Source organism: Diceros bicornis, chromosome 25 (assembly GCF_020826845.1).
Source record: "Diceros bicornis minor isolate mBicDic1 chromosome 25, mDicBic1.mat.cur, whole genome shotgun sequence".
NCBI classification, from domain to species: domain Eukaryota; kingdom Metazoa; phylum Chordata; class Mammalia; order Perissodactyla; family Rhinocerotidae; genus Diceros; species Diceros bicornis.
In genome coordinates, this window is record NC_080764.1 from 8,813,774 (window position 1) to 8,839,433 (window position 25,660).

The 25,660-nt window shown below is 42.9% G+C and overlaps 1 protein-coding gene and 1 pseudogene across 3 annotated transcripts; both read right to left on the minus strand.

The window, feature by feature from the left end:
* Positions 1-566: 566 nt before the first annotated feature.
* On the minus strand, positions 567-25,432 carry XRCC6 (X-ray repair cross complementing 6). 3 transcript variants are annotated; one of them, XM_058568260.1, is made up of 13 exons: positions 25,362-25,432; positions 24,645-24,738; positions 22,026-22,138; positions 16,990-17,128; positions 16,465-16,719; positions 15,874-16,057; positions 12,286-12,472; positions 10,693-10,861; positions 9,543-9,704; positions 7,893-8,022; positions 6,624-6,724; positions 2,774-2,887; positions 567-975 (listed from the first exon to the last, which is right to left on the minus strand). In XM_058568260.1, the coding sequence occupies exons 2-13, from the start codon at positions 24,721-24,723 to the stop codon at positions 788-790; spliced, it is 1,821 nt and encodes a 606-aa protein (XP_058424243.1). In that variant the 5' UTR covers positions 24,724-24,738; positions 25,362-25,432; the 3' UTR covers positions 567-787. The 3 variants fall into 3 exon arrangements, with proteins under 3 accessions (XP_058424243.1, XP_058424245.1, XP_058424244.1); XM_058568262.1 differs by lacking the exon at positions 22,026-22,138; XM_058568261.1 differs by lacking the exons at positions 2,774-2,887; positions 25,362-25,432.
* LOC131421396 (translationally-controlled tumor protein-like) lies at positions 20,324-21,910 on the minus strand (annotated as a pseudogene).
* Positions 25,433-25,660: the final 228 nt, after the last annotated feature.

Here is a 25,660-nt window from a genome sequence, read left to right on the forward strand (position 1 = left end):
TGTCAAGCCATGCTGTGGCAACGTCCCATATAAAGTAGAGGAAGATGGGCACCGATGTTAGCTCAGGGCCAATCTTCCTCAGCAAAAAGAGGAGGATTGGCAATGAATGTTAGCTCAGGGCTAATCTTCCTCACAAGAAAAAAAAAAGAGAAATGTTACATTTTTATTGCTTCTGAAATCTGATCTTTAGATCCTAATATGACACATTTAAAGGAAAACAGGTGAGAGGACAAAGGATGGGGAGAATATAATCTTGCTTATCATTCCTGAAGCATGTTCACTTGTCCTTAATTGTCACACTCTCCCCTACCCTCACTGATATTTGTTTTGTTTCCACTGTGGTGATGGGTTCCCTGAAGGAGAGAAAATTAACAGCCAATGGCAAGAGATCTTTAGATGCAAGGCAGACAGATGTTTCTCTTTCACACTAAAGAACAGTATATAGTACAAAGTTAGGGCTCTTTATTCCGACAGCAGAGTAATAAGGCACAGCAAAGTGGGAGGGCTACACTGTCTCCATGGCAACAGAGAGTCTCAGAAATGTAAAGTCCTAGGCTTTGCCCTAACAAAGTTAGGGCTCTTTATTCCGACAGCAGAGTAATAAGGCACAGCAAAGTGGGAGGGCTACACTGTCTCCATGGCAACAGAGAGTCTCAGAAATGTAAAGTCCTAGGCTTTTGTCAGGCGGACTCTTCCTGGCTCAGGAGAAACATTTTTTAACTTGACGAGAAGAAAACCAGGCAGCCTAGCTACAGTGTGGGAGGGTGGCTGGCTGTATGGTCTCTGGTCAGTCCTTCTGGAAGTGCTTGGTGAGCGTGTCCAGCAGCTCCTGCTTCTTCATCCCACTCTTCAGCCCATACACCCTGCAGGCTTCCTTCAACATGGGCACAGTGAACTTACCCAGCGTGCCCTTGCTGACGTGGGCCTTCAGCTCCTCTTCAGATAACTCCACCTTGGGCCTTTTGTTTCCAGAATCTTCATCATTTGGGGGAAAAGGTCAGGGAAGAGTGATTGGAAATGCTATTGGTGGCATCCCAGCTACACTGCACGGGGGCCCTCACATGATGTGGGCTGCAGTTAACCATTTTCCATAAAGCTACGACACCTACCTAGAACACCATGGGCAAGACAGGTGTCTTGATAAGGCAACTTCATTTAAGCATAAAATCAAAAATGTATCACACCTAGGAAGAAGTTAAGTAGTGTGAGCGCCGTCTGTTGGCTCAAAGCTGTTGCTCACTCTAGGTGAGTAAGTCATTCATTTCTTCCTTCCTTCATTCAAAAAGCAGAAGCACGTGTTAAGTACCAAGGCCCATGCTAGGTGATAAGAATGTACAGGCTGAGTGAGATAAACAAGTCAGTCACTAGAGCGTGCACAGATGTGAAGAGCTGTGACAGCAGTTCACACAGGGCACTAGAGGAGTCACTTCTGATGCCAAAGGGAGAAAGCACCACGACCACCAACCTAACCTCTCACAGCTCCACTTCCGCATGGGTCTCTTAGGCAAGCAAGGCCCAAATTTGGCTTTACTTGACCAAAGATGGCCAAAAGGATTACATCTCAAGCCAGAACTATTCCCAAAACAGATAGCACAACGTGCTGTCCTGAAAAATGTGAGTCACAGTAGAGTACTTTGGGTCCAGCGATAAGAAAAAGGACTGTTCAACAGAAAAATGGGTAAGGCCAATAACTGGAAGTTCACAGAAAAAAAAACTTCACTAAAACTACAGCTCACTCATAACTGGAGAACTGCAAACCAAAACAAGATACATTTCCCCTCTATTATTGTTTGTGAAAATTAAAAAATAGGGGCCAGCCTCGGGCCGGCCCCGTGGCTTAGCGGTTAAGTGCACAGGCTCCGCTGCTGGCGGCCCGGGTTTGGATCCCGGGTGCGCACTGACGCACCACTTCTCTGGCCATGCTAAGGCCGCGTCCCACATACAGCAGCTAGAAGGATGTGCAGCTATGACATACAACTATCTACTGGGGCTTTGGGGGAAATAAATAAATAAATAAATAAAATTATAAAAACAATAGAGGCCATCCCCAATGGCCTAGTGGTTAAAGTTTGGCACACTCCACTTCGGCAGCCTGGGTTCAGTTCCCCAGTGCGGAACCACACCACTATCTATCAGTGGCCATGCTGTGGCGGCAGCTCACATTAGAAAAAAAAAGAGGAAGATTGGCAACAGATGTTAGCTCAGGATGAATCTTCCCCAACAAAAAATAAATTAAATTAAATTAAACAAATCATAACATATATAAAGTCCAGGATTGGTGAGAGGATAGGGAAACACACCCATTCCTTCTTGGGTAGGGTATAAATCATATCATGTTTTTCAGAGGCAAAGTGGCAATTGTTATCAGAATTTTAAATATTGACACCTTGACCTCGCAATTCCTCTGCTAAGAAGAATTTATCCTATGGATCTGTTCACACAAGTATACAATGGTGGTTCATGTTCACTGCAGCATATCCACCAATAAAGGTCTGGTTGAATAAACTGTGTACTTCTATCCAGTGAAGTACTTTGTAGCCTTATTTTTTTTAATGAGGTAGATATAAATAACTGTCCACCATATATAGCTGAGTAACAAAATAAACTAGAAAACAACATGAATACTATTCCATTTGTGCTGAAATATGTCTGTTTGCATGTGTAAATATGTAGGTTTGTATAGAAATTTCTGAAGGGACATTATCCTCTGTGATAGGACCAGAAAGGCAACTTTTTAAAATAACCCCCTGAACGTCCACACCCAGCCCCTCACCTTGTTTTCCCACAGGGACTCTTCCCTCCGGGTTGTAATCTGGGGGGTAGACAAGTTCCTTGAACTCATCCACCAGGAAGCCCAGTCTTTCATCCATCACTTCCACCTTGGGCACTGGAAAATCAACACATGAGAAGAGTGGTCAGGTGAGTCATGAGCCCCGGCTCCCTGTCCAGCTCCAAGTCTCTGGGGACCAGAGGAGAAGGCACCTAACTGCTGGGGTGGGGGAGGTTGAGCAAGGGGCCACGAAACATTCAATAAAGTCTTTCCAACATTTACTAAGTACCTTCCAACAACTGCATTTAATGAGCACTTACCACAGCTAGGCCCTCTTCTAAAAGCTTTCAAGTTATTATTTTTATTTAACCCTTCTGAACAACCTCTGGGTAGGTAAACTTGTCCCCTTGTTTCACAGAGGAGGAAAGTGGAGAGGTTAAATTACTTGCACAAGGTCAAACGGCTGGGAAGTGGGGAGCTGAGAACTGGGCTTGATTCTGGGGATTCAAACAAGAGTCCGTGCCCTCAGTGGGCTCCAGTCTAGTTGGGGGAAGGAGGTGGTAAAAACATAAATGTGGGGGGCTGGCCCCGTGGCCTAGTGGTTAAGTTCGGCATGCTCCGCTTCGGCAGCCCAGGTTCAATTCCCGGGCATGGACCTACACCACTCATCAGCAGCCACGCCGTGACGGCAATCCACATACAAAATAGAGGAAGACTGGCATGGATGTCAGCTCAGGGCGAATCTTCCTCAAGCAAAAAGAGGAGGGTTGGCAATGGATGTTAGCTCGGGGCAAATCGTCCTCAAAAAAATCCATAAATGCAGTAGAGCTGGGCAATGCCACGAAAGAAGGGACTGCACAAGGCACACAGGAACAGAGGAGGGCTTAGGAAAGACTTTCTGCAGCAGAGTCTGGAAAGCTGAGTGTTCTTCCTCGGGCAGATACTATTCCAAACATGAGAAGGCCTAGGGGTGAGACCTTATCCTAAGAACAGTTGGGGAACTTTGAAGGACTATAAGCAGGGGAGTGACGTGATCAGATCTACATTCTAGAAAGATCACCCTGACAGCTGTGTGGAGTATGAATGGAAGGAGGGTAAGACAGGAGGCTGAAGCAGTATGTGTGTGGGGGTGGGGGGGGACGACAGACGATGAGACTGTGAGAAGTGATAGAATGACAGGATTTACTGATGGAATGTGAGGGGTGGGTGGGCAGGAGGGAGGAGATGAGTGGCTGGGATGGCAGAAGCATTCCCTAAGACAAATACAATAGGAAAAGGAGGCTTTGGGGAAAGATAATATTTTTGTTTCCTTTTTTGTTACCTCACAACTATATAGTTTGTAGAACTTTTGACGTGAGCTGTGTCACATCAAGGGCAAGGGTGATGAGATGAGTGTCTCAACACGTCCTCACGCAACCACGTTTGCAAAGTACTGAGGGGGGGCTTCTGTCCGCTGGTGTACCTGGAAGACGGCACAATGTCACAGCCACACTGTGCTCCTGCCATGTCAGAAGCCCCACGTTCCAGGCTATAGGAGTCGCTGCTAGAGCTCTGGTTCCAAACTGGGGACCACCTGGAGGCTTTTAAAAAGTACTCATGCCCAAATCCCACCCCCAGGAATTCTGATTTAATTGGTCTGGAGTGAGCCTGAACAGCCAGATTTTTAAAAGCAGCCCAGATGATTCTTTTGTATAGCCAAAGTTGAAAACCAACGCACTAGAGAATCATGTCTCAGAATCACCTGGAAGGCTTGCTAAAACACAGGTTGCTGGGCCCCAACCTGAATTTCAGATTCAGTCAGCTTGGGGTAGGGCTCAAAATTTACATTTCTGACAAGTGACCAAGCGATGCCAGCGCTGCTGGTCCAGGGACCACATTTAGAACCACTGGTGTAGCCTGATGAGGCCACTTAGGGAGAAGGGAAATAACAGAGAAAGATGGGGCCCAAGATCACCTAGCCCACTCCCGTGTTTAGAGGAGAAAAAAGGGACGCAGGTCTAGCAAAGGAGTCTTAGGCTCACCATAGGTATAGGAGAAAAACCAAGACAGTATGGTGTCACAAAGCCAAAAGAAGAAAGTGAGAGAACAATTCTGAGTCTTCGATAAGTTATTTATGAAAAGAAAACCAAATCAATGTGTCAGAGGGAAGCAGGCACACATTTGATTAGAAGTGAGTGAGGGAGGTAAAAGAGCAGAGTCAAGGCATCAGATGTTTGAGCAACAGGATATCCAGGTCCTACAGTAGATGTCGACCAGGCAGCTGGAAACTCCAGCCAGAGCCTAGAAGAAAGGACAGGGCTAGACAGGTTTGGGAGTCAGAGACATGAGGTGATACTTGAGCTTGTGGGAGTGGACAAGACAACCAACGGAAAGGAGAGAAGAGACGGCTGAGGATAGGAACCTGAGTCATTCAGGCTACAGGAAATACTACAGCAGCCAAAACTGTTTTGAAAAGAGAAGTGGGAAGAGAAAACAGAGCTTTCAGTAAAATTACTGGGCTGGAAGGCAGAATGCAAGACGGTGAGGCCCAGAGAGGAAGTGGAGAGAGTGCTGTGGAACAAAGGAGAATAACGGTGTTCTGAGCGCTTCCTGAGTGTCAGGGCCTATATCACACCTCATAAGATCAGTATCATTATCTCTATTTTACCAATAAGGAAACCGAGTCTTAGAGAGAGTAAGTGTTACAGTCACCCCTTGGTATCCGAGGAAGATTGGTTCCAGGACCCCCTGTGGATACCAAAATCCATGGATGCTCAAATTCCTCAGTCTGCCCTCTGTAAACGTTAAGTTCTGCATCCTTGGATATGGACGGCCAACTGTATTCCCAAGGCCACTCAATTTAACAAGTGGCAGAGCTGGAATTCAAATCTATATCAGTTGTTTCCAAAGCCTGTGCCCTTCGCCATCTTGCTAGAGACGAGGCAATTGACTTCCTGATTTGCCTAACGGCCATAAAGGAAGAGATGGGCTGCTTAACTCAAGGGTTCCTCTTCCACCAGATCCAACAGTCACCACTATAACACAGGTCCAATAACTCTCATGCTTTTAACGCTGGGGCTATTTTGTCTACTATAAAAGAAATCATTAATAACGTGGAAGCTAAGCAGGCCAAACTAATTGTTCTGATCTTTTCAACAACTGTCAAGAGTCTTCATTAAATCCAGTCTGTTTCCCAGTAGATATTTACTTACACCACTAAACTTCATGCGTCCTCTTACGAAATACATGAGAATCACAGTCAAGAAAGGGACTAGCCGTGAGCTCAGAGAACCTCAGCCTAGCAGGCAGACAAATCTCCTCGATGCTGGGGAACATGAGGTAGATTTTCTCAGGGCAGAGTATGCAGTCTGATGGAGAGGCAATAACCACAGTGGTTTGGAGCAAGGGCTCTGGGCGAGACTCACTGGATTCTGAACCTAGATCCGCCACTTACTACTTAGTGCCTTGGGCAAATCACTCCCTTCTCTGTAAAATAAGGGCAATAACAGCGCCTACCTCATAGTTATAAGGAGTAAATGAGTTAACACATAGGACAACAGTGCCTGGCACACAGTAAGCACTCAATAAATGTTACAGATTATTTTTTTAACTTTTACTAACATGCAGTCATGGAGTGGCCTCGTTCAGAAGCAGGTCTCAGAAGCCTGGCACTTTCTCCTCCTCTCACTGCAGAACCGGCCAAATCCATGCCCAGGTAGTCTAAGCTGGTCTAGAAAATCTCTCAAACAGAGATGGTCTGGACAACAAGGTTAAGTATTTAGAAGGTGCGTGCACATTACTGGTCCAAAGTGAAGTTGATAAGAAAGCCTCCTACAGAAAGAACGTCCTCCCAACTCAGTCCCAGCCCTCTTACATGTCAGATCGACTGCTTGTTCAGGCTCCATCAAATCCAAAGCCAAAGCCTCCAGGTTTCTGAAGTGCTGCTGCAACACTGGGTTCTCAAAGCTGTCACTTCTATTAAAACAATAATAATAACATAAATAAATTTAAAAATAAAACCTTAAACATTTCAAAAATAAAATAGTAAAATTAAATAAATCCTAGCACAGGTCCAAAGTCAGCTGAGAAAAATACCAAAAAGAACCGTTGGGAATCTTGTCTCTTCAATCAACTTCTCTCTCTCTAATTTTCAATTTATTATCTGATGCTAAAAGATCCAAAAGCTAATTTAAAAGCAGACAATACCTGCCCACCTATCTGTCACTGGAAGCTATGGGCAGAGCCAGAAATGGAGGAGACAGGGCCATGTAAATATAGAGAAAAGACAAAGGAGGGATGGTGGGGATGCGGAGATAATGAACATTCTTCCTTCCCATACTCAGCAACAGCATGGGAGTAAAAAGAGAAAGAAACTAGAGTCAGAAGCAGCTCTTTCCATCTGGGTGAGTCTGGGCAAGCTGCCTCACTCCTCTAAGCCTCACTTTCTTCATCTGTAAAATGGGCATAAAACCTTGCTTTCAGGGTTCCTATGAAGAATAAATGGGATACTGTTGGAACTGTATCTAGAACAGTGCCTAGCACACGGCAGAATCTTAGTAATGCTTCTGTTTGCCCAATAAAGGACCACCAGGAGGTTACATTTAGAGGAGGAAGGTATTACATACTTTGCCCAGAGGTAGACAGAGATAAGGAAGTAGCCTAAAGATAACAAATGAAATGTGAAAAAAATTATGTTTGGTGTCACATTACGCAGGTTCTGAGAGATAGTCTCTGTGCATGTGAGAGGGAATGACTTGAATTATACAATCATTCTTTTAATCCTGTAACAATTTACATTGGATTTATTTACGTTTATTCACTGTGTAACCACAAACTATCAAGCAAAAGGCCAACCAACAATCTTCTTACTGCTGCTTTTTTGAACGTGCTCAACTAACTAATCTGGCTTTCTAAGCATAACACAACAGGTCAACCAGCTGTAAGCATTTAGCACAATTCCGGAGTCTTCAATACAAGACCTTCCATTCTCTATATAGCTTTTAAAAAGCAATAATCTATCAGTTAACTGAAAAGAGTACAATCACGTTCTCTTGGTCTATGCTTACTTAAATTGAATTTCTACGAAGACTTTCAACTCAGGAGGCAGTTTCAGAAGGAAGCCTGAGATTGACCCACTACTCACCTGTATTTGAAGCGGAGCTTCTGAACAATGGCCTTCATCTTGTCTACCTGCTCTGGGTTTGCCACGACTTTTTCAGTAAATGGCACTTTCCGTATATCATCGGCATAGGGCAAGAAGACAAGGTGGAAGCCTGAAGAAGGGAGGTAAGTTTTCTGAGGCTTGACTTAATGAAAGGCTTCAGTTATTGAGTTGTTGTTTGTCTCTCAGCTCCAAATTCATCCTCTATGTCCTATGAAGTTGGGGCTGCGATCCTGCAAACCCCATCTCTCCTTTACCAGCTGATCACCTGTGAACATCTACCTAACAGACTCCCCCAGGAGTCTCCAGATGGAGATTCAAAGGCAGGGGTGCTCCTTCCCATGTACTTCCTGTTGCTGTCAGTGTTGCCCCAGCCAGGGTCTTTAACCTGGCAGCAGCAGCTGGTTCCAGCCTCCAGCTTTTTTGATATACACAGAGCCAGCTGGACAGTGCCCCTGCCCTGGAGGGCTAAGTTCCAGCTCCACTGGGCCCTCCTCTCAGCTTCAACCACTCTCCTTTGTTCCCCACCGCCGACCACGTCCTGAAAGGGAAGAAGTAAGGGTTATCAGGCTGATCTTGTTCCAGTTATTGGCTGGCTCTAGAAAGACTGAAAAATCTAGAGACTGGAACCAACTGCTGCTGCCAGGTGAAGGGACCTTGCTGGCTATGCTGACAGCACCGAGCAAGAGGAAGGAGCAAGTCCCTTAGCTGCCCCCTGCCCTGATGTCTCCCTCTAGCACCTGCTATTAACAGAGCCACGCCGACAGCCTGCTGGCAAAGGAGAAATTGGGTTTGGAGAATCTCAGCATCAGCAGCACAGAGCATAAAAGCGTGAATTTGGAGCTGAGAGACAATAACTTAATAACTGACATACAAAAGCTATTCCCGAGCATTCTGCTGACCAGGGTTAGAAACATAATATGGCGAAAGAGTTACTTTATAAAGTTAATTTCTATTAGCATGGTTAAAGAAGGAAGACTACCATCTGTTGGGTACTTTGTACAAGCACTTATATGTTTATTAACTTATTTCAAATGTGAAACAACGTTGAGAGAAAGCTGTTCCAGAATTCTCATCTTCACAGATAAGGAATATAAACAGAAAGGCTGAATCATTTGCCCAACTTGGCCCCCTACCAAGTGGCAGAGATGGGCCTGAAACAAAAGAAAGTAAACTTTAGGACATATAAGCATAAGATAAAGTCAAGTGTGACTTCAAAACCCATGGTCTTTCCACTCTACTTCACTGCCTCAGTGTATACAGGAGATAAACCAAACATCAAACATTACAAGGCTGCCAAACAATGGCTTTGAGTAAAGAAAGGTGTCAGCAGTGAGACCCCATGACCTCGTGTCAGTAACCTGCAAACAGTCCCTATGCAGTCAATTCTCGACCGTGGCTGCAGAGCTGCCTTGTACATGCCTTGTACATGCATACTGTGCACTGCACAATCATATTTGGCAGCCTTACCTGGCTGTGCATCAAATCCACCTATGAAACCTTAAAAATACACATTTCCCAGCCCCCCATTCCTAGAGACTCTGGTCTAGCAGGTCTAAGTTGGGATCCCATGAGTGTGACTCCAAAGCCTGAGCAAGGTTCAGAGACACTGAAAATCTCTCCTCCACATACCTGGGGGAGTAACCTGAATTTTCTGGTCATCCAGCTCCTCTTCCTGTGGTATCAAGGCCACAAAATAAGGGGGGATGTTCTGGCGGGGGGTGTATCTGCACACTGCCATGACCTCCTTCTCCAGACACTTGGTGAGTAGAGCAACGAACAGGGTTGAGCTCCCTGGAATAGAAATGTCCCGGTGGTCTACATCATAAAGCCGTCCCCTCCTTTCTTTCCTCTTAGTGCACGTCATAAATCTACAACTTCTCTTCCATTTTCTTAAAAGGGCTTATGATATTTCAATAGGTAAGAGGTGATGGACCCAGAGCTGAGGGGAAAGTGGGGGCAGCACAGGCACAGAAAGGAAGAGAAAGGAAAGGAATAAGAGGTTTGGACGCCTCAAATACTCCATTTACGAATGTGAATTATTAATGTCAGTTCACTTCTACCGACATTAGGCTAATGACATAAGCCCCATTGCTAATGAAAACCAATCAGGTCAAATCCAGGGGTGTTCAGTAGCTACAGCACAGAGGAATACAGGTCTGGACAGCACAAATAAACACAATGGCCACATTCATATCATCTTCAATTGCCAACACTAGGGAAGAAGCTGGTTTTTTTTTTCCCCCAAACTCTCTATCTGATGCCTCAGAGAAAGAATTCCATAGCAAGTTTTATTTTTTTATTTTTTTAAAGATTTTATTTATTTATTTATTTTTTCCCCCCAAAGCCCCAGTAGATAGTTGTATGTTATAGCTGCACATCCTTCTAGTTGCTGTATGTGGGACGCGGCCTCAGCATGGCCAGAGAAGCAGTGCGTCGGTGCACGCCCGGGATCTGAACCCGGGCCGCCAGCAGCGGAGCGCACGCACTTAACCGCTAAGCCACGGGGCCCACCCAGCAAGTAAGTTTTAAAAATGCTAATTCCATATCCCCTCTGGGATATTCACAACGCATATCAATGTATTATAGGTCCTCAAAAGATCTCTTTAACTTTGCTTAGTCCCACATTACCAAAATTTATTTGAGCATGAAATACATGAAAATACATGAAATTTATTTGAGCATGAAATACAGTTTCCAAGCAGCACCCATTTAGAAATTGCTGCTCAATATACTGCCTTGTGTGTTACTCATTCACTTCTCCTTGGACTACGCCACTTACCATTTATCAGGGACTCCTCGGGATACACGAACAGGGAAGGCCTCAGGTAATGGTGCTTCTTCAGCATTATCAAGGGCTTGAAACCGATGAGAATTAAACCTCGTTCATCAAATCGTCCTAGCTCTTCTGTTTCCTCTTTCTCTAGTACAATCTGACGACTCCCATAGGTCTAAAGGAGGGGAACAACGAGAGCCACATAGAGAGGCTACATGGAGATGCAAAATGGTTACCACATGACACCAGTAAGTTCAAGTCAGCTTTCTTCTAAGGAGCAGGAAGATGGCTCACCAAGGGCACCTTCCTCCTACCACTGGGAATTAATATTTACTGAGTGCTGGCCAGGCACTTTACATTTGTCATCCAATTTATCCGCTGTAGATATTAAAAACTCTGTTTCACAGATGAGTAAACTGAAGCTCAATGGTTGGTAACTTGCTCCAGGTTATACAACTGAATTGGGCTCAGATCTGTCTGGTGCTAAAGGCCATGCTCTTGAAGCATTTATTCCTTCCCTCATCTAGCATGTACCGAAGTCTCAGCATCATCCCTACACACAAAGGATGCTCAAACCACACCTATTTATTGAGAGGACCTATGTCAGATGCTGTCCTAGGTCTCAGTTAGTGTGGGAGGCAGACACACACACACACACACATTATTTCCAAACTTTAATGTTTGCGTGTTGATCCTAGATATGCGATTAGTAACAGAGTCAAATTTCAGTTTTATGAACAGAAACAGAGCCCTTAAGGTTTTTTATGGGCACACTGGATCAAGAAAGAAAGAAACTCAGTGACCTGAAGAGCTACTGCTATGAATAAACCAACATGGAAAACTAGTTACTTCCAAAATGGAAGAGGCATTTCTTGTCTTCTTCTCCTTCAGAAAGCAGGGCAAAACCCTCTGGCTTGAAATTTGTGCTCCAAAAACATCTCATGGGTTGAATCGAAGTGATATTTAATTTTAGTCACTTAGTTGATCCTTCTAGGTCCTGAACTTATGCAAAACCTCAGATTCTTTCCCACATTTGGCATAATTAAAAAGGAGAGATGACTCATTTGATTTTAATTTTAGATCTCAAATCCTTCTACATAAAAGTGAGAAGATGAGGAAAGATAAATGTTCTGCATTCTAAGCCTGTCTTACAGGTTAAGAAAGGCATATGTTTATCATTTCAAAGCACAGGAAGAATTTGGTTAGTTTGGCAAAAAAAATTCTCTCTCCCCCAAAAAAGAGTGCACTTCACACTTACCACACTGTCCCTACCTCTTCATCTCCCTAGTTGACTATAAAGCATTTTCTGCTCCTGTACCCGAGCAAGGAATTAGACTGTTAGACTCAGAGCAGCACGTGCTCAGTGATTAGGAACTGAAGTTTTCATTGACATCTCTTTCAAACACTGGTTCTAACTTTCTAGCTCTCAAGGTATCACTAATCTAGATGCCACACTTCCAAAGAGTAATGACTTTGTGTTTTAACAGCTTGGCTAGAAAGATGCACACATGAAAGTTATTTAACTGGTTAGGCTGATCGATGTCTTCCCTTCATGTTAACTCTTCAATGGGACAAAATTCAGTATGAAAGCAGGCTTACCTGAGACCTCTTGGTGTCACTGGGCAGAAGCAAACTGCCTGTATTTACATTAAATGTCCGGGTCTTGGTTTTCACCGGTTCATTTGTTTCCCGATAAAGCTTCATTGGAGGAGGTTTGTGAGCCTTCTGGACCATATTATAAATGCCAACAGTGAGTGCTATATCTTTGTTGAGCTTAAACTTCAACCTGGAGAAGAGAAAAATAAAAGCATAGACTGAAAGACTATACTTTCCTGTCTAAAATTCCTTCATGGTACGCAAGTCTTAATTTGTTTTAGTCTCTCCAATAATCCTAAACTAGGTCTTATAATATAACACATTTTAATATAATGGAGTTTGCTATAATACCATCTCAGAGTCTATACCACAAAAATTAGTTTCAGAATATATTGTTAACTACTTAAAATAATGATAAAGAATGTACTGTAATAAGAATAATAATGATTGTTTTTATTGAGCCCAGCACTATACCAATCTCTTTACAGCTATTCTCTTATTTAATTGTCATAATAACCCTATAAGTACTGTATTGATTGTCTGTTATTTCTGCTTGTCTAGTATCCCTTTCTCCTTCTTTCAACAGTGAAACCCCAATTTTTCTTTGGGAACCACCCTTCCCCTACTGCAGTTTGGGGGAATGTTAATCAAGGTGCTGGCCAAGTGGTGGGTATACCTGACCCAGACTCAGGCCATTAGATCTTCTCTCCTGAGAGTCTGGGTCTTAAGCAGTGACCAACGAAGGATATGGTTGGAGGAGATGCTTTCTGATAGGGACACCCAAAGACACTGTCATTAGTTCTTACTCTCTAGGTTCCTGGAGCCACCCTCGTTCCAATACTACACCCTCTGTTCGTGTATTTTTCCATTATGACACATTGCTCCAGAGTATTTATACCAACAAGTTAAGCAGCAATAGGACCTCTTGAAAATGTGTTTTGTAATAATGATAATGTGCAAAAATATTTACAATATGATATTACGAAAAAAAGCAGAACACAAAAATAACCTATGTTACACATTCTTTTCAAGCACAAATGGAATACTCTGTAAGATAAACCATATGCTGGGCCACAAAGCAAGTCTAAATACATCTAAAAAGATTGAAATCATACAAAGTTTGTTCTTTACCCAAAAAGGAACTAAGTTAGAGTTCCACAACAGAAAGAAATCTGGAAAAACCTCAAATAATTGGAAATTAAATAGTACACTTCTAAATAATCCAGGGGGTCAAAGAACAAATCACAAGAGAAATTTAAAATTATTTTGAACTGAATAAAAGTGAAAACACAATATATCAAAAGGTATAGGATGCAGCTAAAACAGTGCTCAGAGAGAAATTTATAGCTTTATATACCTTTATCATATAGAAGAAAGGTCTCAAATTAACAACCCAAGCTTGTGGAATGTTTAGCAGTAAATATTTATTTTAAAGAAGAGAACATGTTTAAACAAGTTTTAGCTAGTTCAAAGGTATATTGGTTCGCTCAGTGGAAAGAACATTGGTTTTAGGCAAAGCCCTAACTAGAAATTTTGGTTCCTGGAACAAGCATCTAACATGCCTTCAGATCAGCTTGGAAATGCATGATGTGGCCCACAGATGAGTGTTAGTAACACACGGGCATTACTAACAACACCAGCCGTTTGGTGGCTTCCTACTTTATTCTGGCTTACTAGGTGTTAAACTTGGTTGTCTAAAGCCTGCTGAAGGAGAGCTAACTCCAAAAGTAATTTTTAAAAACTGTTATGTCCTCTAAATTTTAATATCCTGGGAAAAAGCACTGGTCAATGTGGTCCACTCTGGCTTCAAGTGACCTTGGTTCTATTTCTAACCCAAAATAACAAATCCATTACTCCCCCTACCGTGTCTTAAATTTTCACATTTATAAACTAAGCTACCTTTCAACCCTAAAAATGTCATAACTCTAAGTTAAGATAAAGTTACAGTGTAACATCATATGAATTATGTCATACCTTAGAAAGGAAAATGTGGAAGCCCACAGTGTAAAACAAGTTGCTTAACATGTTTAATTTCATCTTAAGTGTCTTAAGGTTAATAAATGTTACTAATGGGTAGGTTTCAATCTACCTTAAAGGGTTGTCATAAAGATTAAATGAGTTAATTACTATGTTAACAAAGAATTTAGGACAGTGCCTGACACACAATAACCCTGCAATAAAATAATTCTATTCTTTTTTTTTTTGTGAGGAAGATCGGCCCTGAGCTAACATCTGCCAATCCTCCTCTTTTTTTTGCTGAGGAAGACTGGCCCTGGGCTAACATCCATGCCCATCTTCCTCCACTTTATATGGGACGCCGCCACAGCACGGCTTGACAAGTGGTGTGTCGCTGTGTGCCTGGGATCCGAACTAGTGAACTCCGGGCCGCCCAGCGGAGCACGCGCACTTAACCACTTGCGCCACCAGGTGGGCCCCTAAAATAATTCTATTATTTGATTATAGCAAGAACAAGTGTAACAATTTTCTAGGCCTTAGCCCTAAGGCATTATTAGTTCTCAAATAGCTCCAAATTATTATTAATTATAGCAAGTATCTTATAATGACTCTTGCACAAAATAATAAGAATAGCTAACATTTGTAAGTAATTACTATGTGCCAAGTACTATGCCTAAGTTATCTCACTTAATCATCATAGCAGTCCTATGAGGAGGTACCATTTTTGCTCCCATTTTACTGAGGCTCAGAGAAATGACATACCTTGCCCCAGGTCACACAGCAAAGGGGCCAGGACTAGAATCCAAGCCAATCTGACTCCAGGACCTACATTTAACTACTATTTTATGCTCCCTGACATCCCCATCAAAATGTGTAGTAGATTTCCAAACTGTAGTAATAACAACATTCTATCATTTCAGGAAGGGGGAAGAGGTGACAGGGTGCTTGTTAGAGGAAAGAGAAATAGTTCCAAGGGGGAAAAGGAGAGCAATGACAAAACTACAACTGTAGGCGTGAGCTGCCTCGTGGTTTCCTTAAAATAACTCATGAGTTTTTCTAGAATCATCAGTAATCTCTTGAAAACTGCTCAAAACTACCAATGGTCATATTCCCCTATACTGAGGAAACTAGTCTAAAATGAAAGCCTGATGCTATTTAGCAAGAAACATTAAGAGGCCCTTAGGATTCTAATGTCAAAGCTCTCTAAAAGAAGGTAACCTAACAATCTGGTTCCTATTGGTCTCAAATTTATAAGAAATCAGAATACCAATTTTAACAACAATGATAACAACTAACATTTATTGAGTTTTTGCTCTATACAAGGTACTATTGTTAGCCCCATTTTACAGAGGAGAAGCAAGCAGACATTATCCTGGTGAGTGCAACTGAGGCTACTGTTAGGCCACAACTGTTTACCCCAAGGAAGTGGAGAGCTGTGTTATTTTGGAGAAATAGCATACCAGCTCTTTCCAGAGAAAGAGAAGCAAATCGCCTGTGCTATCCTGAGATATAGTAAGTATTTTAGAGAAACAGAGAGGCACAGCCCAGAGTTAAGTAGCCAGGGAGGTGAAAGCAATGCACTGCTGTTGATTAGGTAGGGGACTTGCGGGCAGCTGGCCCAGGCTCAGTACACACCTGCAGAGCACGCGCTTCTTGGTCTCCTTGGCGCGAACCTTCCTCAGCAGGTCTTCTAGCTTGCTCGATTCCTCAAAGTGAACCCCTAGGTCCTCATCCTCTGCTATGCTGATGATATCTCTGTAGAACAAAGATATGTCAAAGCCCCCAGGTTTCCTCAGGTGCATCAAGTCAAGGAAGATACCTGGGGCAAGGAAAGACAAAAGTGAGGGGAAACACAATTTTCAGCAAGAATTTTTTTCAGTTAAGATCAAACACGCTTTTAAAAGCTTCTGAAGAACTAGATCGATTATTAACATTTTCAGGACTTAGAGAAAGTGGCTAAGGGAATCAGCTGCTATAATGACTTCAGACAACTTATTCAAATAACCACCATTCATGGTAGCATGAAAGTCAAGAAAAGTTCGCTCTGGTAGAGTCCTCTAGACAGCTCATGGCCTGGCCATTTTCAGTGGGAAAGTTACATAGGTGTCTCCCCTAGCTTCACTTTATTCTCATTTTATTCTGAATGGTGAAAAGCAAATGTGTGACATCAACTATAAAGAAACAGTAAATTAAGTGCCAATTTAAAAGAGCAGGGAAAATGCCCACCTGTGTCACGGAGATCCCCCGCTTTGGTCCTGGCCCGGCTGGCTTTGGCACTGTCATTGCTGTGCGGGTCATCTTCATTGGTGAACAGCATGATCCTCTTATGGCTCATCTTGAACTGGACATTGCTAAAGAGGTTGGCACAGACCCACAGCACTTCACTTAGTGAGTAGTCATACCCATAGCCAATCAGGTCTTGGAATTTTTTTTTCCCCTGCTGCCCCTTAAACTGGTCAAGCTCCTGTACTCGTTTAGCACCTGATCAGAGACAGAGAATCAAATGGACAGAAAAATCAGAGCCGGGTCAGTGGCCCCCTTTACAAGGCTAACAGAAGGACCTAGGGTCCCTTTCTCACCCCAGAGCTGTTTAATCCATAAAGCAAAAGTCCACACTCCGGTAAGAACATCCTTGTGCAGGAAAGCATACTCTTAGTCAAGATGTCACCCGCTTCCTTCTCCACATCCCTCTTTGTTCAGGGTAGCGACCTTCTCACATGAAGGAAAAGGTAATCTTAGAATACTACTGACCTGGATTATCCAACTCCTGTAAGACATAAATATTTTTGAAATTCACTGAATTTTTGTCCTTCTTGGTACCATAGAACACTACTGCCAAGAGATCTTGATCACTGCTTATGATCTTATTGGTGTACACATTCCGGACACACTGAAAAAAATAAAATAAAAATTCAATTAATATTTAACTACTTGCCACTAAACTTAAGCTCCATAAGTGCCTGGCACACGGTCGGTGCTCCATATATATTTGCTGAATTTATACATGGCTCTAGAATAAGACGTGAGCCCTACCTTCAGGAAACTCACAGTGAGAGTGATGGGTATGTATATTAGGCTATAACAAAAAGCAGAGTGTGGTAGGTATATAATGGAAATATAAGCAAACCCTACCATAAGAAATCAGAGAATTAGGGCCGCCCCGGTGGCTTAGCGGTTAAGTGTGCATGCTCCGCTGCTGGCGGCCCGGGTTCGGATCCCAGGCGCGCACCGATGCACCGCTTCTCCGGCCATGCTGAGGCCGGGTCCCACATACAGCAACTAGAAGGATGTGCAACTATGACATACAACTATCTACTGGGGCTTTGGGGGAACAAAAAGGAGGAGGATTGGCAATAGATGTTAGCTCAGAGCCAGTCTTCCTCAGCAAAAAGAGGAGGATTAGCACAGATGTTAGCTCAGGGCTGATCTCCCTCACAAAAAAAAAAAAAAAAAAGAAATCAGAGAATTAAAACACGTATATACTCAGGGAGGCAACTCTGCTATAGGAGGAAAAAAAGCCTAGTATTGGGATCAAAAAACCTGGATTTGAGTCCCACTGATGTCACTTAGTTAATTGGCTAAGTTTGGAAAGGCTACTTGACCTTTCTTCAAGTGGCTTAATACCAAGAAATAGAATTTACATATATAAAATAATTACATAGATAAAAGGTTTAAGCTAATGATACATATATGTAACCCGAAAATAAGTCTAAAACTAACAGGATCTTTTGAAATAAAATTTGCTTAATTACACAATTAAAGACATCAGTATTCCAGGAAAGGTCTATCTACCTATTGAGACCAATGCCAGCATCTGGTAAATCAGTGTCTCAGAAGTGTGGGTCAGTTCTGGTGGCCCATTTAGCTCCGGGATCACTGCCAAAATTAAGTTTCTGAATCTGCACAGCTGAGGAATAAACCAACCATGGTGACTCCCTCCATGTCCTGCTTGAGACTCTAACCAGCCTTCCTCCATAGCAATTTCTCCTTAAATGCAGAATTTACAGTATGTCTAGCCATTGACAATAATCTGCATGGCAAGTAGTCATTTCCACAAATATTTTAATCTACTCTTTGAGCAGTTTATAAACTTGTACAAAAATTTGGTGGGAGCTTCTTTTAGTTTCTAAGAATTTAAACACAAAAACAAAAAAAACCTAAAAATAGAATTTTAGATAATGTTTTTTCATTGCTTCTTATCAAATACATAATGCTCATTTGTGAATGTCTCATTTATTTGCTACACACTACTACATTTTCTTCTGGGGTCTTTAGGCATCAAGAGTTCCATGAACCCCTTGGAAGTACATGTAGAACTGTGAGTGTATCTTTTTGGGGACAGGGTACATAGCTTTCATCATGCTCTCAAAGAGGTCTGTGATTCAAAAAAGGCTAAAGGAGCGCTCCTCAAAGAGTAATCTCCAAACATCAGCATCACCTGGGTACTTGCTAGAAATGCAAATTCTTGGTCCCAGCTCTACACCTACATAATCAGAAATTCTGATTTGGGGGTCAGCCCCTGCAATCTGTGTTAACAAGCCCTGCAGGTGATTCTGATGTAAGTAAAGTTTGAAAACCACTGCTTTAAAGTTAAAGATGGTTTTTATTAATTCTTTTTTCAGATGCAAGATGTTCTGATTCACCAACTGCAAGAAGTTTGTATGCAAATTAGAACATGAGAAGTTTCTGTTCCATTCCAAACTCTAAAAATATGAGACATGAGATATACAATAACTCTTTAGCAATTCTTCTCGGTGAAGCACACAAAACAGAAGTTTTTTTAACTGAAGTGAAATTCACATAACAAAATTAATCATTTTAAAGTGAACAATTCAGAGGTATTTAGTACATTCACAACGTTGTGCAACCACTACCTCTATCTGGTTCCAAAACATTTTCATCACCCCAAAAGCAAACCCCATACCCATTAAGCAGCTGCTCCCTATTCCTCCCTCCCCCACCTGCCTCTGGTAACCACCAGTCTGCATTCTCTATGGATTATCTATTCTGGCTACTTCATGTAAATGTAATCATACAATATGTGACCTTTTATCTGGCTTCTTTCACTTAATATAAGGTTTTCAAGGTTCATTCACTTTGTAGCATGGATCAGTACTTCATTCCTTTTTATGGCTGAGTAATATTCCACTGTATGTAAAAACATTAGGTTTATCCACTCAAAATGTTTTGGACGAGATAGAGGTGGTGGTTGCATAACACTGTGAATGTACTAAATACCACTGAATTGTACTTTTTTTTTTTTTGGAGGAAGATTGGCCCTGAGCTAACATCTGTTGCCAATCCATTTTTTTTCTTTTTTCTCCCCAAAGCCCAATACATGGTTGTATACCCTAGTTGTACGTCCTTCTAGTTCCTCTATGTGGGATGCCGCCTCAGCATGGCTTGATGAGCAGTGAGTAGGTCCACACCCACGATCCACACCAGTGAACCCTGGGCCACACTGAAGCAGAACGTGCAAACTTAACCACTACACCACTGGGCTAGCCCCAAGAATTGTACTCTTTAAAATGGTTAATTTTATGTTACATGAATTACACCTCAATTTATTTATTTATTTATTTATTTATTTTATTTATTTTTGTGTGTGTGAGGAAGATCAGCCCTGTGCTAACGTCTGCCAATCCTCCTCTTTTTTTGCTGAGGAAGACTGGCACTGGGCTAACATCCATGCCCATCTTCCTCCACTTTATATGGGACGCCGCCACAGCATGGCTTGCCAAGAGGTGCATCGGTGCACGCCCGGGATCTGAACCAGCGAACCCCGGGCCACTGCAGCGGAGTACACGCACTTAACTGCTTGTGCCACCAGGCCGGCCCTACACCTCAATTTAAAAAACAAAAATATTTAATGCTTACAACTTGATGAAGTATGGTACTATTATTCTGTTTTACAGAGGAAGAAACAGATACCAAGAGGTTCAGCAACTCTTCTACCGTCATACAGTTTTAAAGTGGCAGAATCAGGATTTGAGCACCTGTTGTGATTCTATTCGGTATATAAATCTAGGAGGGGAATTGCTGGGTCATATGGTAAGCCTATGTTTAACTTTTTGAGGAACTGCCAAACTGTTTTCCACAGCCGCTGATCCATTTTACATTCCCACCAGCAATGTATGAGGGTTCCAATTTCTCCACATCCTTGCCAACACTTATTTATTTATTTTTTTAATTATAACCATCCTAGTGGGTGAGATACTTCATTGTGGTTTTTTTAGACAACCTACATGACATGTTTTTTTCTTAAAAACAATGCCTCCAGGGGGCCAGCCCCGTGGCCTAGTGGTTAAGTTCAATGCACTTAGCTTCAGCAGCCCAGGTTCAGTTCCTGGGTGTGGACACACGCCACTTGTCAGCCACGCTGTGGCGGTGACCCACATACAAAACAGAGGAAGACTGGCACAGATATTAGTTCAGGGACAATCTTCCTCAAGCAAAAAGAGGAAAACTGATAACAGATACTAGCTCAGGGTGAATCTTCCTCAGCAAAGAAAAAAACAAAACAAACAAAAAAAACCAATGTCTCCACTCCAAATAAATCAAGGTCAAAATAAATGAAGAGCTGAAGATGACATCAGTCTCATCTGCCTAAGTCCCGGTGTTGTGTGGATGAAAAGCAGCAGCCAGTTATGACAGGTAATAGATCCAAATAGCCAAATTTGTTAACATTTTTCCATTTCTAAACCATTCTTCAAGAAAATCATATACAGGGTCACACCAGCCTCACAGTAGTCCAGCAGAGCAACCAAGCCATCTGGATTCATGTTTTCACCAATAAAGAACTGGTAGTTTTTGAAATTAGCAAGGATGTGCTTGATTTGTCCTGCAGCCTCTGTCATAAAAGGTTTTACTCTTTCTGGTCTCTGTTCTTCAAGTTTGCCTTTGAGTGATTTCATGTAATCTTTGATGGACTTCTTGTAGGTTTCTTTTGTGAAGCTGGTTTCCTGTAAGCGATGGTTCATGACAGTGTCAACACCAGTGATTACTGTGCTTTCGGTACCTTCACCCTTGGAGCCTTCAGCAGAGGCATTTCCACCAATGAGTGAGTCATCAACGTTACCCTTGTCCTACTGACCATCTTCCCCTCCACCTCCAGGCACAGCCTGTTCACGATCTCCCGGATCTTGTAGATGTCGGAGTACATCTCATCAAGGCTGATGAGGTCCTGCTAGATAATCAGGGTGGTGGCTGGAAGGAGTCAACACTGATGGCAGCAGCCCAGAGCTCTGAGCTGAGGGATGGGAGGAGGGAGCCTCATTGTGGTTTTGATTTGCATTTCTCTAATGACTAAAGATGTTGAGCATCTTTTCATGTGCTTGTGGGCCATTTGTATATCTTTAGAGAAATGTATATTCAAGTCCCATGCCCATTTTTAAATTAGGTTGTCTTTTTATTGTAATAATCCTTTCAACTACTGGTAATGCTCAACTTCCAAATATCACTTACAAGGGGACTCATTTCCACACCATAATTGCTAGAACTTCCTTTCTTCTTTTACACTCCCATCTCTGCAGAAGGAGGAGCCCACTTCTACCACCAGTGCTAATGCAGAAGATGGCAACAATATAGTCCTGGGTCCAAAGTTCAAACTCAGAATAAAATGGGCCTGTTCTCCAACACTGCTACTCTTTCAGCTGCAAGTACATGCAGCCATTCTGGGAGGCTAACCACGATTTATCATTCACAAACAAATTTTTCAGACTCCCTATTTTTTAAAGTGGTGTTAATACTTTTTTTGGTTTTTTAATTAAAAAAATAGGTAGTCCTACCTGGATGCTCATGTCAAAAGGAGTCAATTCATCTTCATCTTGAGATTCAAACATGGCCTTAGAAGCATCAACCAAAAAAATCAAACTATCTCTTCCTGAATATTTATATTCTCCTACGGGGAAAAAAATGGAAGGAATTGTTTGTCCTTGTGTTCATTTATCCTGTTTATTTATAAAACAAATAGAGAAAAGCTCATTAACCAAAGTATAACCTGAATTATTATAAGGTGAACACCCTTAAAACCACGACCCACGGGCCGGCCCCGTGGCTTAGCGGCTAAGCGCGCCCACTCCTCTACTGGCGGTCTGGGGTTCGGATCCCGGGCGCACACCGACGCACTGCTTCTCCGGCCACGCTGAAGCTTCGTCCCACATACAGCAACTAGAAGGATGTGCAGCTATGACATACAACTATCTACTGGGGCTTTGGGGGGAAAACAAAAAACAAAAAACCACCACCCACATCAGGAAATTGAATCTAGCCAGTCACCCCAGAAGCCCTCTCCATGTCCCCTCCCAATTACAACACTCGCCCTCCTCCCAAGAGTATTCACTATCCTGACTTTTAGTAATTACTTATTTTTCTTTATAGTTTTATCATCTGAGTGAACATTCCCCAACACTAGTTTTTTCTTAAAAAAAAAATGTTTTTGAAGCCTCTTAATCTATAGATACCCCCTCCATCTTTTGTCTCCGATAATTTTTGTTGAGGAACCAGGATGTTGTGTCATGTACAGTTTTCCACCCTCTAGATTTTCCCGATTGCATCCTCTTGTTGTAGATTAGCACAGTCCTTGTCTTTCCTACTAAAGACCTAGAGAGGTTTCATCAGATTTGAGTTTTCTTTTTTCTTTTTCTGGCATGATTACATCATAGGTGATGTTGAGTTTTTCATAAAAAGGCATATAATGTTTGATTGTCTCCCTTTTTGACACTGCTGCTTCTTAATACAATAAATTTAATTACCTATCTTTTGTAAAACAATATGGCAATAAGTGTCAAGAGCCTTAAACAAAAATTCTACTTTGACCCAGTGAATTCTACCTCTTAGCAATCTATCTTAAGAAAATAAGATATGGAAAAACCCTTAGGCAAAATTTTCCACAATGTTGTTTATTAAAGTAAGAAGTTGAGGGCCGGCCCAGTGGCTTAGCGGTTAAGCGCGCGCGCTCCGCTACTGGCGGCCCGGGTTCGGATCCCGGGCACGCACCGATGCACCGCTTCTCCGGCCATGCTGAGGCCGCATCCCACATACAGCAACTAGAAGGCTGTGCAACTATGACATACAACTATCTAGTGGGGCTTTGGGGGAACAAAAAGGAGGAGGATTGGCAATAGATGTTAGCTCAGAGCCGGTCTTCCTCAGCAAAAAGGAGGATTAGCATGGATGTTAGTGCAGGGTTGATCTCCCTCACAGGAAATAAATAAATAAATAAATAAAAAAGAAGTTGAAAATAACTAAAATGTCCAACAGCAGGTACATTGAATAAATTACAGTACATTTAAAATGAGTTATATTGGGGCCGGCCCCATGGCTTAGCGGTTAAGTGCGCGCGCTCCGCTGCTGGCGAACCGGGTTCGGACCCCGGGCGCACACCGACGCACCGCTTCTCCGGCCATGCTGAGGCCGCATCCCACATACAGCAACTAGAAGGATGTGCAACTATGACATACAACTATCTACTGGGGCTTTGGGGGAAAAAATAAATAAATAAATAAAATTTAAAATGAGTTATAAAGACTATATATATGTAGTTACATGGAATGATATATCTATAATACAATAAGAAAAAAGACAGAACACAAAATTATGTTTATGTGTTTAAAATTCTTTTCGGAAGAAGACTGGTGTAAATATAAAATGGAAAAATGTATATACACTATGATTACAATTATATAAAAAATCATATATAAAGAAAAACAGACATATATAGTTAGGAAATATACAGAATGAAAGAAACATGCAAAATGCCAAAAAGCTGGCAGTGGTTGTGTTAGGGTGGTAGATTATATAGATTACAGTAAATCTTCTCTTTTACATTTTATATTTCCTATGTTTCTCACTTTTAATAAAAACACTTTAAAAATTTCTATCCAAGACTTAGATTAACCAGTATGTAGATTACATGTACATCTTATTTCTCTTCCTTTGTCCTATGTGTTACTGTGTTGCCTGAATGTATACTCCCAAACCTGGAGGCTGTGGTGAGGGAATGACTCTTGTAACTGTGTTGCTAATGTTTACTCTTTGGTTGCTGCAGTTACTTTAAGGTAAATGCATTTTTATGCTGAGGTCTTAGAATGAGTAAAACTACTTTCCTGGGTGAGAAAGGGTCTTACCTGAGCCACCTAAGGAGACAAAGGATATCAATGTTCAGGGTCATTTACTGGAGCTCAACAAATGTCAATCTACCAGTGCCCAGCAACGTTTAAGGCTAGGAATGTCCCACTGACTAGAGTAGGACCTGAATTAAAAAGCCTAGGGTTACTCTGCAAAGTTCAAAAAGAGAAAAGTATTTGAGATTTTAAGGGTAGACCATTAGACAGCAAAAGCCACCCAGCAGAAATAGGCAGGGAAAGTCTTCCAAACACAGAATAGTACATGTTGAAGTCACTTACCATCTGCTTCAAGGCCCTCCTCTTCTTCTTCTTCTTCTTCATCGCCCTCGTTTTTGTAATAAGACTCCCACCCTGACATGCTGGTTACTGCTCACTAAGTGAAAGAAAGCTAAGATCAGCAAGAAGCAAATTTAAACCTAAAAAATATCGACTCCTAGGCTCCTCTGAGATCCGACCTAAGGGCTAGAGGATACTCGTGACAATGTGGATGTTGGATCCTGCCGCCTCGAGAGCTCTCGGTAATTGAGAAGCAGAGGTAAATGAGCATGGGGATCATTCCAATAGCAGCCTCATCTTAGCTATCCCTTAAGGAAGCTTCAGGGCCGATGGTGGCCCGGGGTGGCAGCTCTGATCGGTGTGCTGGGGCAGCCCGACCTGGACGTCCAGTCCCGCCTCCGCCGGGATTCCCACTCCAGGGTACTCCGTCCTCTAGCCGACCCACTTGTCCTCATCCCGCCCCAAAATCTCCCCCATCTCCTCGGCCAGCCATTCCTGGTGGGGTCTCAAACGCAGGCGGGCCTCCAAGGCCGGGTGCCGCCTCCACCAGGAGGAAGGAAGGCGGACCAGAACCTGTCTCTACCCCTCGGGTCCGCACCCTTCCGGCTGACGCTGCCTCAGGACCAGACTAGGGGGACGCGAAAGACTGAGTGGGCGAAGCGGGACCAGGCCAGCCCTGGCCCGAGAGCAACATAACAATTCACAACCCTTTCTGCGTACCTTGGGCTCAACAGACCGATTTGGACAGAGGACAGGCCGCGGCGCACGCGCCGGCAGTTTTCTCTCCCAATCAACGCTCCTTACGTCATCACGCATAGTGCGCACTTTTCCGGTCAAGCCGACACGCCCACTCCCGAAATCCGCTTTCCACACCCGACCCTGACTAACTCCACCCCGTCCGCAAAGCCCCGCCCCCTCCCGCGAAACCCCGCCCCTCGTCTCACGACAGCACGGTACGCACATGCGTGAGAGTGCGTCTCCGCCCCCCGCCCCCGCCCCCTCTTCCTCGCGGACGCTGC